General features: G+C 37.0%; 1 protein-coding gene across 3 annotated transcripts in view; it reads left to right on the top strand.

The window, feature by feature from the left end:
• The window catches only part of CGNL1 (cingulin like 1), a 41,686-nt gene extending 33,461 nt beyond the window's left edge, over positions 1-8,225 (top strand). The window contains exons 15-19 of one of the 3 annotated variants that reach the window (XM_053955082.1): positions 2,389-2,472; positions 3,600-3,724; positions 4,284-4,392; positions 5,262-5,425; positions 5,995-8,225. In XM_053955082.1, the coding sequence (XP_053811057.1) occupies positions 2,389-2,472; positions 3,600-3,724; positions 4,284-4,392; positions 5,262-5,425; positions 5,995-6,136 (624 nt within the window). In that variant the 3' untranslated portion in view covers positions 6,137-8,225. Of the gene's footprint in view, positions 1-2,388; positions 2,473-3,599; positions 3,725-4,283; positions 4,393-5,195; positions 5,426-5,991 lie in introns of those variants that run through there. The other 2 variants (XM_053955081.1, XM_053955083.1) reach the window with 2 other exon arrangements.
• Positions 8,226-15,107: the final 6,882 nt, after the last annotated feature.

Raw genomic sequence — 15,107 nt, 5'->3', positions numbered from 1 at the left:
TATGGAACATGAAGTCCCACATGGTACATACACAGAGGATGGCCATGAAACTGGTGCATCTTACTGCTGTGAAATAAGTGGAACTTCAAGCACATTTTGGCAGATAACTGCTTTTCTCCTTTGTGCATGTTAATTTTGCGCTTACTGTTGAAAACCACAAGATAAAACAGTTTATGTCTCCTCCAGCAAGAATTCTATCTGCTGCCCTTTTCTTTTAACAAGCTCTTGTATGTATTTGCATGTAGCTTACTGAATCCCAGTCAGATACAGATACTTTTCTCTCTCCCACTACCTTTCTGTGAATTTGCTTTTACCAAGAGGTGTCCAACAACAGTAGCAGTCATCTTGGAAATATAATAATTGTCCTCTAAATAATTCCTTAGTTTGAATCTTGGGAAGGCTGCACAAATTTGTTACAGCCTCTGAGCACAGTAAGAGCACAGTGGAATCTCAGAGTGGTCCATTAAGCAAGCTCCTACATAAAACAAAACCCCTTTCTTCAGTTAACAGCTACATTTTTAATTAGTCATTCATTTTACCACAAATTTAGCTGTATTTTTTCCTGTGTCCGTCTTGCTAAAGCAATTACAGGAAAATAAAGTCTATGTAATCCCTCACATTATGACTTTTAAAATGTATTTCATTAATAAATACAGCTATTGTACACATGTGATTCTAATTTGTGTCTATAAAGTAATACTTTACTATATAATATTTTACTATATAACGTATAAAACATTGTTATTAGTAGGCTCCCATGTGACAATGAGAGCTTTTAAGAAATTACCCAGCTGTTGAGAACACAGCCATGTGCTGCCATTGGTATTCTAGGAGCTGTTATGACCTTAGTTTTCAGGAATGCCTTCTACTCTTCTGTCCCCATCCTGTGACATAACATATGCAATTGCATGGGTTGCTGCCATTATTTGTATTCATAAGTCAATTTCCAAGCTCCAGAAACAGTGCAAATTATTTCCTTTAACCACAATTAACTAAAAATGTATCTTTTAATATTATGATGTGGTTAAAAAAATAAGGCCTAGGGCAAGTTTTCATCTGCTGTACTTGTTTAATCTTCACATTCTTAACATTGCTTTTGGATTTTTATATGCAAGAATTCCCAATGACTTTTGAAAGTCCTTTACTGAGATAAATCTGTAACTGAGAGTTGCTTAACTGGGATGGTGTATTCATGCAAGTTCATATCTAACTGATGCAAAGCAGGGAAGAATGCTGTGGCCACTGAACTTTATCAGTCTTTTTTTTGCAGGGACAGTAATTGATACAGATATTCACTGTGTTCCCCAGATGATACCTATCACAAAAAACCCTGCGTAGTGTAAACCACAAATGCTGTGGTAACATTCACTGTGCCTGTAAAAGCATTTTTAGAGATTTGCAGGGAGTCTCAGAAAGATTGGAAGCAAGATAAGTATTTCAAAAGCCCTACAAATTTTGTTCTTTAGCACCAAAGTTTCAGTAGCAACTGCTAGGCAGTTTGGAGTTTTTCTTTGAGCTCAATTTTTTTTCCAATCAAGTCCAATCGTGAGGTAAAACAAACTAATTTTGCATTCTTATCTTGAGTCTATATTGATTAGGTAGCTTTTTAACATCTTTACACATGCAGAATATATCTTCCTTGTTGTTGCTGAATATGGAACAGAAATATTAACAGACACTGTAGAAAAAGTTGTCTTTCAACAAAACAAGCAAAGCCCACTCCCTCTCCAAATCTAGAAGTTGGTGCCCTTCCAGTACAACAGACATAAAATTGACTGAAGGAGGGGAGCAATGTTTGTATCCATCATGCAGCAGAGTCTGTTGAAAAGAGCTTTTACTACTCCCATACATACAGAAAACTGCAATTCTCTGTGGAGTGTTTCACTGAGTTCTGGGCTCTTGTCTGCAGGTACCAGTTTGTGTTTAATAAAGAGAGACTTTACATAGACTAGTCAGCAGCTTAGAAGTTAGGTACTGTTTCAGAGGTTCAGACTTAAATATGAGGAAAACAACTGGAAAAGATGTTTGAAGATGGATGTGATGTTCCAGAACTCAGTGTCCTGCCACATGATGTGCCTCTTATACAAAAGCTTAGAGTTGATTTCCTTGCTACAGAATGTATATGGTAAACATCAACAATATCCAGTGTGGGTGTGAAATGCCTAGAATGAGTACTGGGAATAACATGGGCTTCCTGAAGCAGAAATTTTTTCCAAGATTGTATTTGTAAAGCTCATCTGAAATCATGCATATGTCTTGAGTTCTGAGAAAAGACACATTGCTTATTGCATAGGTGTATGTAGTTTATATATATACATACACATAGTATAATATAGATAAATAAAATTTAAGTATCTTGTTAAAATTTCTGTCTTCTTTCTCTAATAGATTGAACAAATGAGGACAGAGCTGCTTCAGGAAAGAGCTATAAAGCAAGACTTGGAGTGTGACAAAATTTCATTGGAAAGACAGGTAATTATTTCTGGTTGTAAATTACATTTTCAGAGGAGCCAAGGCTGAAGAGTCCTTCAGGAACACTGCTGAAGACATAATTTAAAGTAATTGTGGTTTTAGTTGAGTGTTTTCTTCTGTAGTAGTAAACAATTCTTCTGCAGTTCAGTGGTCTTTGAAAGCAAGATTACTTATCATAGCCCTTAGGCGAGATCCAGGGGAAAGATACCTCAACAAGTCATAGTATTATTTAAAAACTCAAGAACATAAAACAAATTGTAATGGGAATTTAGAGAACAACACACCTAATTGGGTGCCTTCAATTATGTGACATTGATCGCATCTTAATTGTTTGAGAAAAAAGAATGCCACCTACTGGTATATACTATGCACATTCTTATGCTTTAGTTCTGATCTTCCTGTCATAGTCCTTTTTTCTGTGTTTGAGACCTGAGATCATGCTTTGAATTTCTGTAACAAAGAGCTTATTTTTCTGTTCATCATGTAACTCTATTTGTTGGGGGTTTTTTTCTGTCAACTTTTTGACTAGGTCCCCATTAAAAACCTATATTACCTAGCCTCAGAAAAATGTAAGTGTAAATCTTAGAAAAAAGTCTCCTTTTACAAATCTTTTCAAGCTATTTTTGTAGTAGGAATAGCATTGGAGAGTTAAGGAAGGCAGGGGGACACCCCAGTAATAGCTTTGATAAAGTAAAACGTTACTGGATGTTAATAATTTCTTTGTCTGCTTGTTCTAGCCATATGCCAGTGATTTACAGGGCAAGAACACAGAATTTTACAAAATAATTGGGTGGAGCATAAGACAGATCTGACAGAGTATTTGAAAAAAAAATTGGCACATTAAAAAGTACTGGTGGAAGGGGCTTGCAACTATCTGAGGTTTAAGTGTCCATTTAATCCTAAAACTTGAACTGAAGCTGAACAGTAAATTCTTTTCAATAAGCCACAGTAGTAGAAAATTTGTTTGTAGTAAACTGTAAAATCTCAGTGACTTTCCATGTTCACTTAATACTGTACTGATCACTGTACATACTGATACATGTTTTCCTGGAGACATGAATTTGGTGTTAAGGTGATATTTGTTAATCTGAATAAGTGTGTATTAACCAAGTGTGTTCCAACCACAGAACAAGGTCTTGAAGAGCCGAATCCTTCACCTGGAGGGTTCTTACCGGTCCAGTAAGGAGGGACTTGTTGCTCAGATGGAGGCAAGGATCACAGAGCTGGAAGAACGACTTGCAAATGAAGAGAGGTAAAACCAGTAATGCTAAGATCAAAACATGCACATTTATGCTTGTTATTATAGCCTCTTGCTGATATTAAATCTCTATTACAATTAACCTGTTTTTTTTTTTTACCAAATTAAAATGGTTACTGTTTCATAAAAGTATTGCAAATGTTCTTTTTTACTGCAAGCACAGTAGAAGTTTGTCTTAAAATTTAAAACTGGGCACAGTGCTAACATTGTTCCATAGCTCCTTATTTTATAGAAGTCTAATATCAGGAACAGGCTTAGAAATATTAACTGTACTGTAACATCCACTTTCATGTTTGCTTTTTTTGTTTAAACTTGGAGGAGTATACTTTTGTTGCTAAATGTTGCTATGGTGTCAGAAGAAATTCTCCTTAGTCATTTCTGGTTAGGAACAAATTTCTCAATATGTTGCATGGAATCAGTAAATCCAAGCAGGGAGCCCAAGTGTTTATTTAATTCTTACAAGATTGTTAAGGAATTAAATTATCAGGATTGGGAGCATTTCAGTTCCTTTTTTACAAACCTGTCTTTTCTTGGTTTGTTTTTTTTTTACCAGGGATAGAGTCAATTTCCAACTAAGTAACCGCAGACTTGAGAGAAAAGTGAAGGAGTTAATGTTGCAAGTAGATGATGAACATCTGTCATTGACTGATCAGAAGGACCAGGTAGGGGAAAGACTAATATGCAGATATCTGATATTAATCCTACTGGCATAAACCATCATATTTAAAAGATACAAGACGAATAGGGGTTACTGATTACTGATTACTCTGTTGTTTATGAACTCCCATTTAGTGATATTTGCAGCTGCCATTGCATCATGTGCTTTTGTCTAGTACTAAATTGTTATTAATTTTGAAAATTATGAAAAGAAAGTTACAGAAGCAATGCTAATTTAAGAAATAAAGCAAATAACAGACAGTAATTGATCCTATAAATATACCAACAAGTAATATATTCTGTTTTGCCACCATAAAATTTTGTTTAAAGAAAAAAACTCTTTACTGTTAAATATAGGCTGTAAGTCTAAACACTGATGTTTCAATAGCAATGTGCTCTACCATTACTGAGGTCTTTGTTGATTAAAACATGGTTTGTTTCAGCACGTGAGCCAACAGTTAATATTCTGCCTGGAGAATGAACAGTGCATTTCAAATTGCAGACATCCATTACAGGAATGATCTTAAACAATTCTCTGGGTTTTTGAAATGTATTTTATAGTATCTGTCTGTTAAAGTTGCTTAACTTATAACTCTACTCTGTCGTAATTGATAACCAGCTCTTGCTATCATGTAATACTGTCTTATTCTACCAAAGCTCTCTTTGCTTGCTGCTGGTTTTTCTTTGTAAAAAAAACAGTATCGCATTATTTTTCTTTAAGTCAAAGAAAATATTCAGATATTTCTGAAGCAGAGGATTACAGTGTCACTACACTGGCAAAGTTTTGTCTTTATTCTCCCTCTCATAGATGCTGGAAGAATAAAATTCCTTTGTTAAAATAGTCCTCTAATCAGATGACATGTAAATATTGCAGTTGAGTTTGCGTTTGAAAGCAATGAAACGTCAAGTTGAAGAAGCTGAAGAAGAAATAGACAGACTGGAAAATGCTAAAAAGAAACTTCAGAGAGAACTTGAAGAGCAACTAGACATAAATGAACAATTGCAAGGACAACTTAACACTGCAAAAAAAGAATTAAGGTAGGATGGGTTGTCAGACCTTCAGTTCTGTATTACACCGCTTCTCACACATTTGACCACTTGCTCCTGTAGTCCATAAACTGAGGGCTTCCTCTACAAGTTTGTCATCAACACACACAGTTTGACACAGACCTGTGAAGCTCTCTAGGTGTCCCAGCCTTCTTTCCAAGATCTCCCTACTGAATGAAGTCATTGAGGCAGGGAATATAAAATGGAAAAAAGTTGTGGGACTTGACACTCTTACCATTTGTAGCAGTAAAAATTTCCTAATGGCTGAGAGGTACAGTCATCCTGTGTTAGTTTTCCTTGGCCATCTGTGAACATCCCAGTGTGCAAAGTTTACAGTTTCCTCTCTCTGGCACTTTAGTTAGAGGTGCTTGAAAATGTGATTGCTCAATCTTGTGCATGTTTCCTTCACATGAGATGTAGTCTACGATAACCTCTACCGCAGCACTTTGACATCCTTCAAAAATGTAAATCCTGCCTGTCAATGCTTAAAGCTTTCTGTAAGTGTGCTGTGTGTAGATGTGCTGTTTTAATAGCAAATATGTTTATTTTTGTTTTAGTAGACTGAAGAAGTCACCAAGTAAAATGTTGGCTGATTCTGATGATGACGACGACGACGATGATGATTTCAGCACGGATGCTGATAGTCTCTGTGAAGTACCTTCAGGAAATAATTTCTCAAAAGACGATGACACAAAAATTTAAATAAGTATGGATGCAATTCCTTGAAAGTACTGGAAGAATAACATAAATTATCAAGAAACTGGATATTCTAGAAGCCAAATGACATAAAGGGATTTAAAAGTTGGGAATATAATGTTTCCATCCATATTGTGCCATTTTCTTATTTAGATCGCCACTGTTTATTATAGAAAACAGGACTGCATTATAAAGCACCTATAAAACTATATATATATCTATAAACTGCTACTGAAAACGTGGGAATAATGTTTCACATTGGAAATGGGATTTTGCTAAAATTCTGTTCAAGTAAAAAGCCATCTGATATTAATTCAAAATTAGTTTTTAGTTATTAAAAGCTTTTCCCTCAATTTAAGGAAACTATGGAAGATTATTTAATAATTGTAAGTAAGGGGAAATTATGTATAGAATGTAAATATTTTAAATTTGATCTTTTTATTGACTACTTTAGTACTATTTTGTAAAGTTTCAAATACTATATAAATCAGTTTGATATGTAAAATCTTTTAAGTTTATATTGAATACTATGTTTGGGTTTTCACTAAGAGAAAAACAAATGAAAATGAATACATTTCATGCATTACAGAGCAGATTCATAGTTCCTGGGCCAGGAAGTAGATTTAAAAACCAGTGTAAGTTTTATTGTATGTGTTCTGTATATTAGAGGTCAAGTGTTAATCCTGCCTGTTGACTTTAAAAGGACCATCACATCTGCATGAGAGAGGCTTGGCTTAAACTTCCTTGTAAACTTCATTTGGGAAGCTTTCTGTTCTTAGTAGGGAAGGTTGAGAAGGATGTCAGTCATTACTTGGTATCTTTCATTTCCTGAAAGGAATTCAGTTCTGCCACAGCCAGAATGTTATAGGCCTGCTGATTTGAGGACATTGGGACAGTCTTACCTTGCAAGTTTCTAAAGAGTCCCACTTGTTCCAGTAAAATTACTTGTGGTCTTTGAATTAAGTACATGCTTAAATCTGTTAATTGATACAAAAATTTTATGCTGCTGGCAAGAAATTGCGCCAAGGAAACAGAAAGCATGTAATCTGATTTTTCTTTCTAAGTTCTTCTTGACCATCTCCTAGTGATATATTGCAGTACATGGTCATATCTGCAGATACATATTGGTATTTCAGTTTACAGAAGTATCTGTATCTGTATTTTGGGTTATCCATCTATTCAACAAACATAATGAGAAATTTAAAAGAAAGAGCATTGAAGATTTTATTTTAAAAACATTTTCTATTTTGTTGCTAAAAATATTTTTTGCCATGTATATTTCACTAGACTGGTTTTGCTCCTTTGCAAATCTAGAATTCTAAGGAAAGGGCATTACTACAAAATTTTGTTAATAAACCATAGTTAGGTCCTGTCTATTTATCAGTATTTGTCCTCAGTTACAAGTTAGCAAGCACTTGTTCATTGATTTGATCAAGTAATCATGGAACTGTAAAAAATACTTTGAACTGAAGTTGCTGGGAGCTTCCATTATTCCCACAAAGGAATCTGCTGCAGAAAACAAATTTAACAGCTCTGACAGTGAGGCTGGCAGATGTGGTTAAGGCAAAAGTCCTGACAATGGCAGTATCCATTTTCATACAGTTACATGAAATGAAACTCTTGCCTGCGAGGTCAGAAATGTATTCCTGTATAGCAGATCACAGACTCTTTGCCATGTAATTCCCTTCAACTTGCTTTTGATCATTTGAGTTATACAGGAAATAATAGGAATGGCAAAGTTGTAATACTTTGTATTTGAATCTTGTATCTTTTCCAGTACCATACACATGGAATATTTTGCAGTATTTGCATTACTATTTTGACATCACAGGAACAGCCTTTCATCCAAGAAGACCTGTGCAACACTGTACTGACAATCATCATAGAAACTGCTGTGATTTATTTGTTGTGTCATGTGCATGTTTATGTAGACTTAACGTCAAGCAACTGATTCCAATCCCCAGTACTCTATCCTGTAATATAGATGACTTATTTCAAACCACTGGAAAAAAAAATCAATTAATATTGCATCTACCTCCAGTTACACTAAACTGTAAGAGAAAAATTCACTTAAAATAAACAGTCAGTGCTCTCAGTTCTACTTTGTGCATATACCTTGATATGATAATTGAATTTCATATAGAAGACATGTTTAAAACATAACAAGAAAATAATTACCTGGGAAATATTGATGCTGTAAGCAATTTCTGCATTTTCTTCTCTTTGGATAGCTACTTTCTTTGTAACTTGTAAAGCAGGTGGCAGATGTAACTCATCATTTGATCTTAGAAGGAGGAAGACAATATTGTTGCAGACTCCTACTGGCAGCAATTCTTAGTAAACCTCCTCTTTTTCAGAAAAAGAACTTGTCTTTAGTTTGTTCACTTGGACTTGCCAGTGGCATTTCCTCTTTAGCGTTCTCAAATAATATGACTGAAAGTGTTAAGACACTGAAAAGGATATTTCAATTCATTCACCAAGCAGTTGGTAGCTCTGTTTCTCAATACTTGTTAACTATGGCGATAGTAAAATCATCTTCATTGCCACAAACAAAATTTATAATAGTTTACAGTCATCTTATTTGTTCACTCCACCTGCTGTTTGCTCTCACCAAAGCTCATCTTCAGTCAATGTTTAGTTTAGAAAAATTTTCCTGTTTTTTTCATGTAACCTATTTTTAAATGAATTTCAGAAGATGTTCTTGACCCATAAAAGGAAGCAAGAGGGGGGTATATGTAAAGAAACACAGTTACAAGACATTTAGTGCCTAGAAGTTTGTATAAACATGAGAGTTTCTAGTGTATTACAAAGACATGGCTTGAATTCTGAGCTGTAGAGAACTTCAGTTTTCTTCCACAGTACTACAGTATCTCTTAAACAGACTCGAGCTAAATCATGTTTTCTATAAGCCTGAACCGATGACTTTTATAGTGGATGCTTGTCTCTCAGTGTAAGTAATCTATAGTGAAAGGTTAACTTTTTGTCCTTTCTGGGATTAATGGCCTTGGTTTTCTGAGTCTGTTATTGTAGATAGGAGAAGACAAATTTCTTCTACAAGAGGTTTTTTATGTTTTAAATCACCAACATTTGGCAAGTGCTCCAAGATCTTGACATGGCAGCTTCTATAAGGTGCAAAATATGTAAATGTTGAACAAGTGAAGAAAATCCTCCTGTCCTCCATAGACTCCTCACTCACTAAGTAAGAAATTAAAGATACTCATCACAATAATGCATTTTAATGCCCTTGGGTTTGGAAGACATCCCTTTTCATAAGAGCATTAAGATCTTTCAGACATCATATCTTTTGTTAGTGCCTGAAGAAATAAAAAGGAAAAGTTGGTATCTTCTTGCTGTCTCCTGTACCTGTTTCCCTGCACTGCACTTTATTTAAGGAAACTCCTGTACTATGTAAATACTTCAATTCATCACTGTGCTTTTTACTGTTCAATCACCAGGCACGTTTTCCCCCCACAACTCTTGGTGATGAGACTGTAACTTGTTGATTAATCTGTGTATTCCTCTGATTTATCCTCTTTCTTGTTAACTTAGTTCTTCCCTTTTCCTGATTAAATAATCTGTTTTGATTCATAAATTATTTTCTAAAGTGTTCCAGAAGCCATGTGTTTTCCTAATGTTTTACAGACCAGCTGTGTGCTTTGCTGAGTGAGCTACATAGTGCAATAGCTTCAGCTTTTAAGCCTTTTCTGGATCACACAGCATATTTTAGTAATTAAATGTTGATTCTTTTAGCTTACTGGAGCTTCGTATCCTGTGAGTAGAGCTACACATTTCAGCTGCTTAATTTCTACCAACTGCACTTCTCAAGTAACATTGCAAAATGTTCAAAGACTTTGCTGAAAGAGCAACATTCTTTAGAAATTTCCAGGGTTTCATACGCATTTAATTTCTTTTTTTACATAAGGTTCTGACTAGATCACGTGTTTAACCCCCTGACCCTACTACGTTATACTGAGGTAAATTTCACTAGCATCTCAAAACTTTACTCAGGAGCACTGGGCTATTGAGAAAAAGGTATAGAAGTAATAGAAAGATATTTTTGCATTACAGCTTTTTCTTTTAACATGTAAGAAAGGAAAGACTTAAGAAGAAGCGGAGTGAAGTTCAGCAGACAAGGCCAAGCGCAGTAGTCAGTTTGCCTCACCTACCTCAGGAGCAGCATGACAGCCCTTTAATGGTTGGTACCAGTGACCCTTACATGAGGTCAGCAGGGACTGTTTTATGTAAGATGGAACATTTGATCTTTTTTCCATTTTTAATAACAATTTACTGCTTTATTTAGATCCTGAAGCTTCATGCCATTAGCAGAAGAGCAGGCAATAAAAAAATTTACTTAAATTCAGAGCACAGGTGGAGGATGAGAGTTTAAGCTCTCCAAATTGTCGGTAGGAAAACTGTAGGAACACTTCTATGTGAATGCAGAGGAAGAACTCATTACAGGTAACCTGAGTTTTGCTTTGCCTTCTGTGTACTTCTACTTTTCAGCAGAATGGGCTTTCTGAACAATGTTTCATGTGTTAGGTTACAAAGCTATTTTCACTAGTTTCAAGTACTCCTTTCATCTTGGTTGTATGCAGGCTGGCTAGGATGGACCCTACCAAAAGGCATAATGGGAAGTAAGGAAAAAATACAGATAGCAGGAAAGATTCAGTTCGGGATCCAGTTCTGATTAATTTGATTTTGACTTTCCCTTCACTCTTAGGGATCCTGGCACACATCTGAAATTGAAGGTCTGGCTCCCCAGTAACCAGCAGGCTCTATGGAGTTTCTTTTCTGCTGAACAACAGCCTTAAGTATAGATTTACTTGCTTTATGGGGAGTTTCAAATCTGGTTTTCTTCAAAGAAGAAAATGGTTTATTGTGAAACAGGTAGAATGGCTATGAAAAGTGGAAAGGAAAAAATACTAAAGTGAGTCCAATAAAACTATGTAAAAGCAGTAAAATCAGCCAACCAAAGAAAGGAAGCTTCCTGAATTAGGCTATGTGTACTTTATACACAGCCCACTGTGCCTTGCTGTTTCAGTACATATTGTGTATGGTGTCCAGCTATTTTAGAGATAAGATCAAATTTGTAATTTAGATCAGAATGTCCCTCCCAAATGTGAACTTCTTAAGCATTACTGAGTCACAACGGAAAACTATGGTCTGTGTTGATATAACAAACCAACTCAAAATGCTCACAAACGTGGAAATTCAGTTTTCTAAATGAAACAGGTTCTGTTTAGAGACCCTGCTGGGCCAGCTGCTTACAACACAGCAGCCTTATAAAGGTACAGGTAAGTGTGTCAGGACTACCAGGCTGTGCTGCTGTGCTTTCTAACACGGTACCTGGCTGATGGTCTCACTTGCCCTTCCCAGTTGTGGTTCTTCTTCATCAGTGACAAGTGCAGACTCTCTTGGAAGACCCAATGCGTGGCTTAGATGCATCCGGCCAGAAAGGAGGTGAAGAGACCTGACCACCAGATGTCTGGGAAACAGAGTTAACATTAGCTTATTCACAGCAATTACAGATTCCCAGGTGCTGACAGAAAGGTGTGGCTGTTTGATAGGTGGCTGTTGGGACATTCTGCGTTTTTTTGGCAAGTTTAGAGTTTTGGGGTATTTTGGTCAGAGGATAGGAAAGAAGAAAACAACACCCCTGTCCTGGTTGTACTCTCCAAGTGTCTGCTGGTTCTTCTCTTTCTTGTGGGTGAAATCTCTGCTGTATGCCTGGGATTTTATTTTACTTCACTTTTTGCTGACCGTGTGTCCACAAGTGCAGTGAGAGGCAGGCAGTATCTGCAGTCTGCTGTGGTGACATTGCCAGAGTGGTAGCACAGGAAATGTCAGGATGCACTGTGGCCATGACATTAAACACCTGTCTTTCAGCTTTATTTGAGCACAATAAGGAGCTTTTTCACTTGTGCAATATCTGCTTACCTCACCTCTTGGTGAGTTTGTATTCACCTGGTGGCTCTTAGTGTAAAGCCTCACAATGCTTTCCCAGGGAATGCAGGTGCTTACAGCTCAAAGCTGGATTACCCAAGGCTCAGGAGGCTGTGTCTTAACTGCAGCATCCATCCATGCCAATGTGCCATTAAATGACATTAGCAGCTGCAGCTGAAGGGCAGTGCAGGTGGAGGGAGGAAACTGGATACCAGGAAACTCAGTTGGTGGTGCAGTCGGCTCAGCTCTGTTCTGTGGGGTGTCAGCACCAGTGCCCAGGGTAATTCTTGTATTGAATAGGTTTCCACAGTGAGTGATTAAATAGTCCTGCACTTCCTATGCCTGCCAAGCCTAGACCACTAGATATCAGGTAATTGAGCTTTGATTCCACAAACTTTTGTAAAGTCTTGTCATTTTAGCTTTTCTTTTCAAGTATATAAAAATATCAACCAGGCACAGAGGAACTGTGCCTCTTACCGCAGTTGTGAGTATGCCCAGCTGCCAGCTGTGAGCCCTGGGAGGACGCTTTGAGGATGAGCTGAGTGGAGATAGAGTCAGATACAAGCAGCATGTTTTAACTTTGATTGGCACTTTATCTTGTCAGTGTAAATTTTCTTTGCACCTTTACTATTTTTTATGAAATAGAAGTAATGTAGAGGCAAAATGGGACATTAACACCCAATTAACTTTGCTGCTCCTCTGAAACTATTCTGTGCTTAGCAGAGCTTGGCATTTCTGGGTTTTTTTTGAGAAAAAAAATACTGTTTTTCGACGGAAAACGTTAGGAAATCTCGAACTTGGGAACTGGAGTCTCGGATGAACTCCAGCAGGTCTCGGGGGAGCGCGGCCCGCAGGGGGCAGCAGAGCGAGGCGGCTCCGGCTCCTTGGCCGTCAGTGGTTCGGTGCATCTTCGGTGCCTCCTCCATGGAAATCAGTTCTCTATCGAAATACAAGACAGAACAGCGAGGTTTCCCTTCAGGAAGTAATCTGTTCCGAAACTGACATGCTGCTCCACAAAAATCCTTTTCAGTGTAGAACCACAGTCAAAGTAGCATTCAAGGTGTTAAAGTGCATGAAGTGACTGATGTGAGAAGGAGGATGGTGCTTTCCTATAAAAATGTTGGTGCTGTAAGTACTCAGATACTGTTGTATAACTCTGTAAGAAGACAGAAAATTGAGTAGTTTTGAGTCTGAAGAAATTAATTTATGAAGAACAGAGAAAGCTCAGAATATCTTGTCTTGACTGTTCAGTGACACTGTAACAAGGTGACAATCTCCAGAATAGAGCAAGGATAATAAAAATTGGTGTTTTTTTGAAAATATACAGCATGATTAGACACACTGGTATTGATGGTGATAATTTATCAAAAACCAGAAGTTCACAGCTGGTAAGAACACCCATTATTCATGAAAATGTGATGGCTGGAGTTATGCCAGACAAAGATCAATCTAACCTTACCATCTGTACATGTGCTTGTGTGCCTTTCCTGCACTGCAGACATCCAGCCTAGAGATGAGTTTATGTGAGGCTCCTATCAGGGTCAAAACTTCAGCCAAATATGTTTCAAGTAATTGCTTCCTTTGTTGTCAGAAAATCATCTTCAATCTGAAATTATTCCAAATGATGATGAAATCCTGCTTATGGTTACAGCAGATTTATGCAGAAAAGGCAGTTTATTAAACAGGAAGATTTGTTTGTATGGGTAGGATGCATAAAGTGTTCTAGTTATACTCATCTTCCTTTGCAATTTACGCCCACGTTGGGCACTGTCCTTTGCATAAGCCAAGGAGAGGAAAACAATATTCTATTGAGAAATCTACAGAAATGTTCAGCAGGAATACAATTATGGAGGGAGGGCACTTTAACATTTTTTGTCCAATGTTAAATTATATAGGATCTTTTTGTCTGTGTTCTCCTCTCTTGTTAATCCAGCAAAATACTAAATGTGTGTATTAACAGAGGAAAACCTCAAAATTCATAGAGACTCTGTAACTCCAGTCATAAGAGAAGTAGGAAATGTACCAAAATGTCTCAATAAGACCTTGCTAACCTGTCTGCTGTCAGAATATTTTTGTATACTTTTCATTCTAATACTTTAGCAAAAGTTCACTGTCAAAGGACAGTGGATTAATATTTTGACAGTGTTCGTTACTCCTCCAAAAGGTTTACTAAAAACAAGCTAGAAAATGAACAACCATCAGGTGTTTTCAATGTATCCAGTGCATGCTATTAATATATTGTAACCTCTGTTCTACAGAAGTAGAAATTACTGGGAATTTGGCTATGTATTGTAGAAGGAGGAGGATTGGATCTTGTGTTATTATATTAATCATTGGGTAAATGTTTCTCTAAAAGGTAGGATTATAGAAATTTCCAGGGGCAGACTGATGGTCTAACATCCTGTTTTCAACAGCTCCAGTTCCCAGGGTCCCATGGGAAGGCAGTTCCCCTCCTTTCCTTCCCCCCATGTCAATTGTGTCAGAGACTACTGTCAGTCTCTCTCAGGTAAATCTGGCTGATAACTCAGGCTGATTTCATGGCAACCAGCTCACCATTCTGCCTGACCTAAACCTGAGCCTGTAAACCCACCCACAACCATGTGTGTGTCAACCTCTTCCTTCAGGGCTTCTTTACTCTGTGACCTGTGGCAGCAATGGATCTCCAGGTTAATTATAAAGGGCAATAAGATGCTTCCTTTGTGCTACTTTAATTCTATTAACCCACATTAATATCCAGAGCATCTCCATTTACTTCTCAGTTATTATCAGGCAGATGCTAGTAAAAAATGAGAGCACAAGTAGGGCAATTTTCTTGTCATGATTTTTGGTGTCTTTCTGTTCTCATTCTGTACCAGGGAGAATTGGTGTTTCAGACAGGGCTGTTCTAAGCACTCATTGCTATCCATACCCCTCTTACATCTGTTTTCTCTGCTTACATCCCAACTTTCATGCATGTGACTGTGCATGTGTGAATTTTAAAAAGTTTTGTGAGTGGTTCTTAGACAAAGCTAATGGGAAAAGAATACCCCCTGCA

The sequence above is a fragment of the Vidua chalybeata genome, chromosome 13 (assembly GCF_026979565.1).
Source record: "Vidua chalybeata isolate OUT-0048 chromosome 13, bVidCha1 merged haplotype, whole genome shotgun sequence".
NCBI classification, from domain to species: Eukaryota; Metazoa; Chordata; class Aves; order Passeriformes; family Viduidae; genus Vidua; species Vidua chalybeata.
Note: the sequence above shows the minus strand (reverse complement) of the source record. Positions and strands in the feature narration are given on the sequence as shown.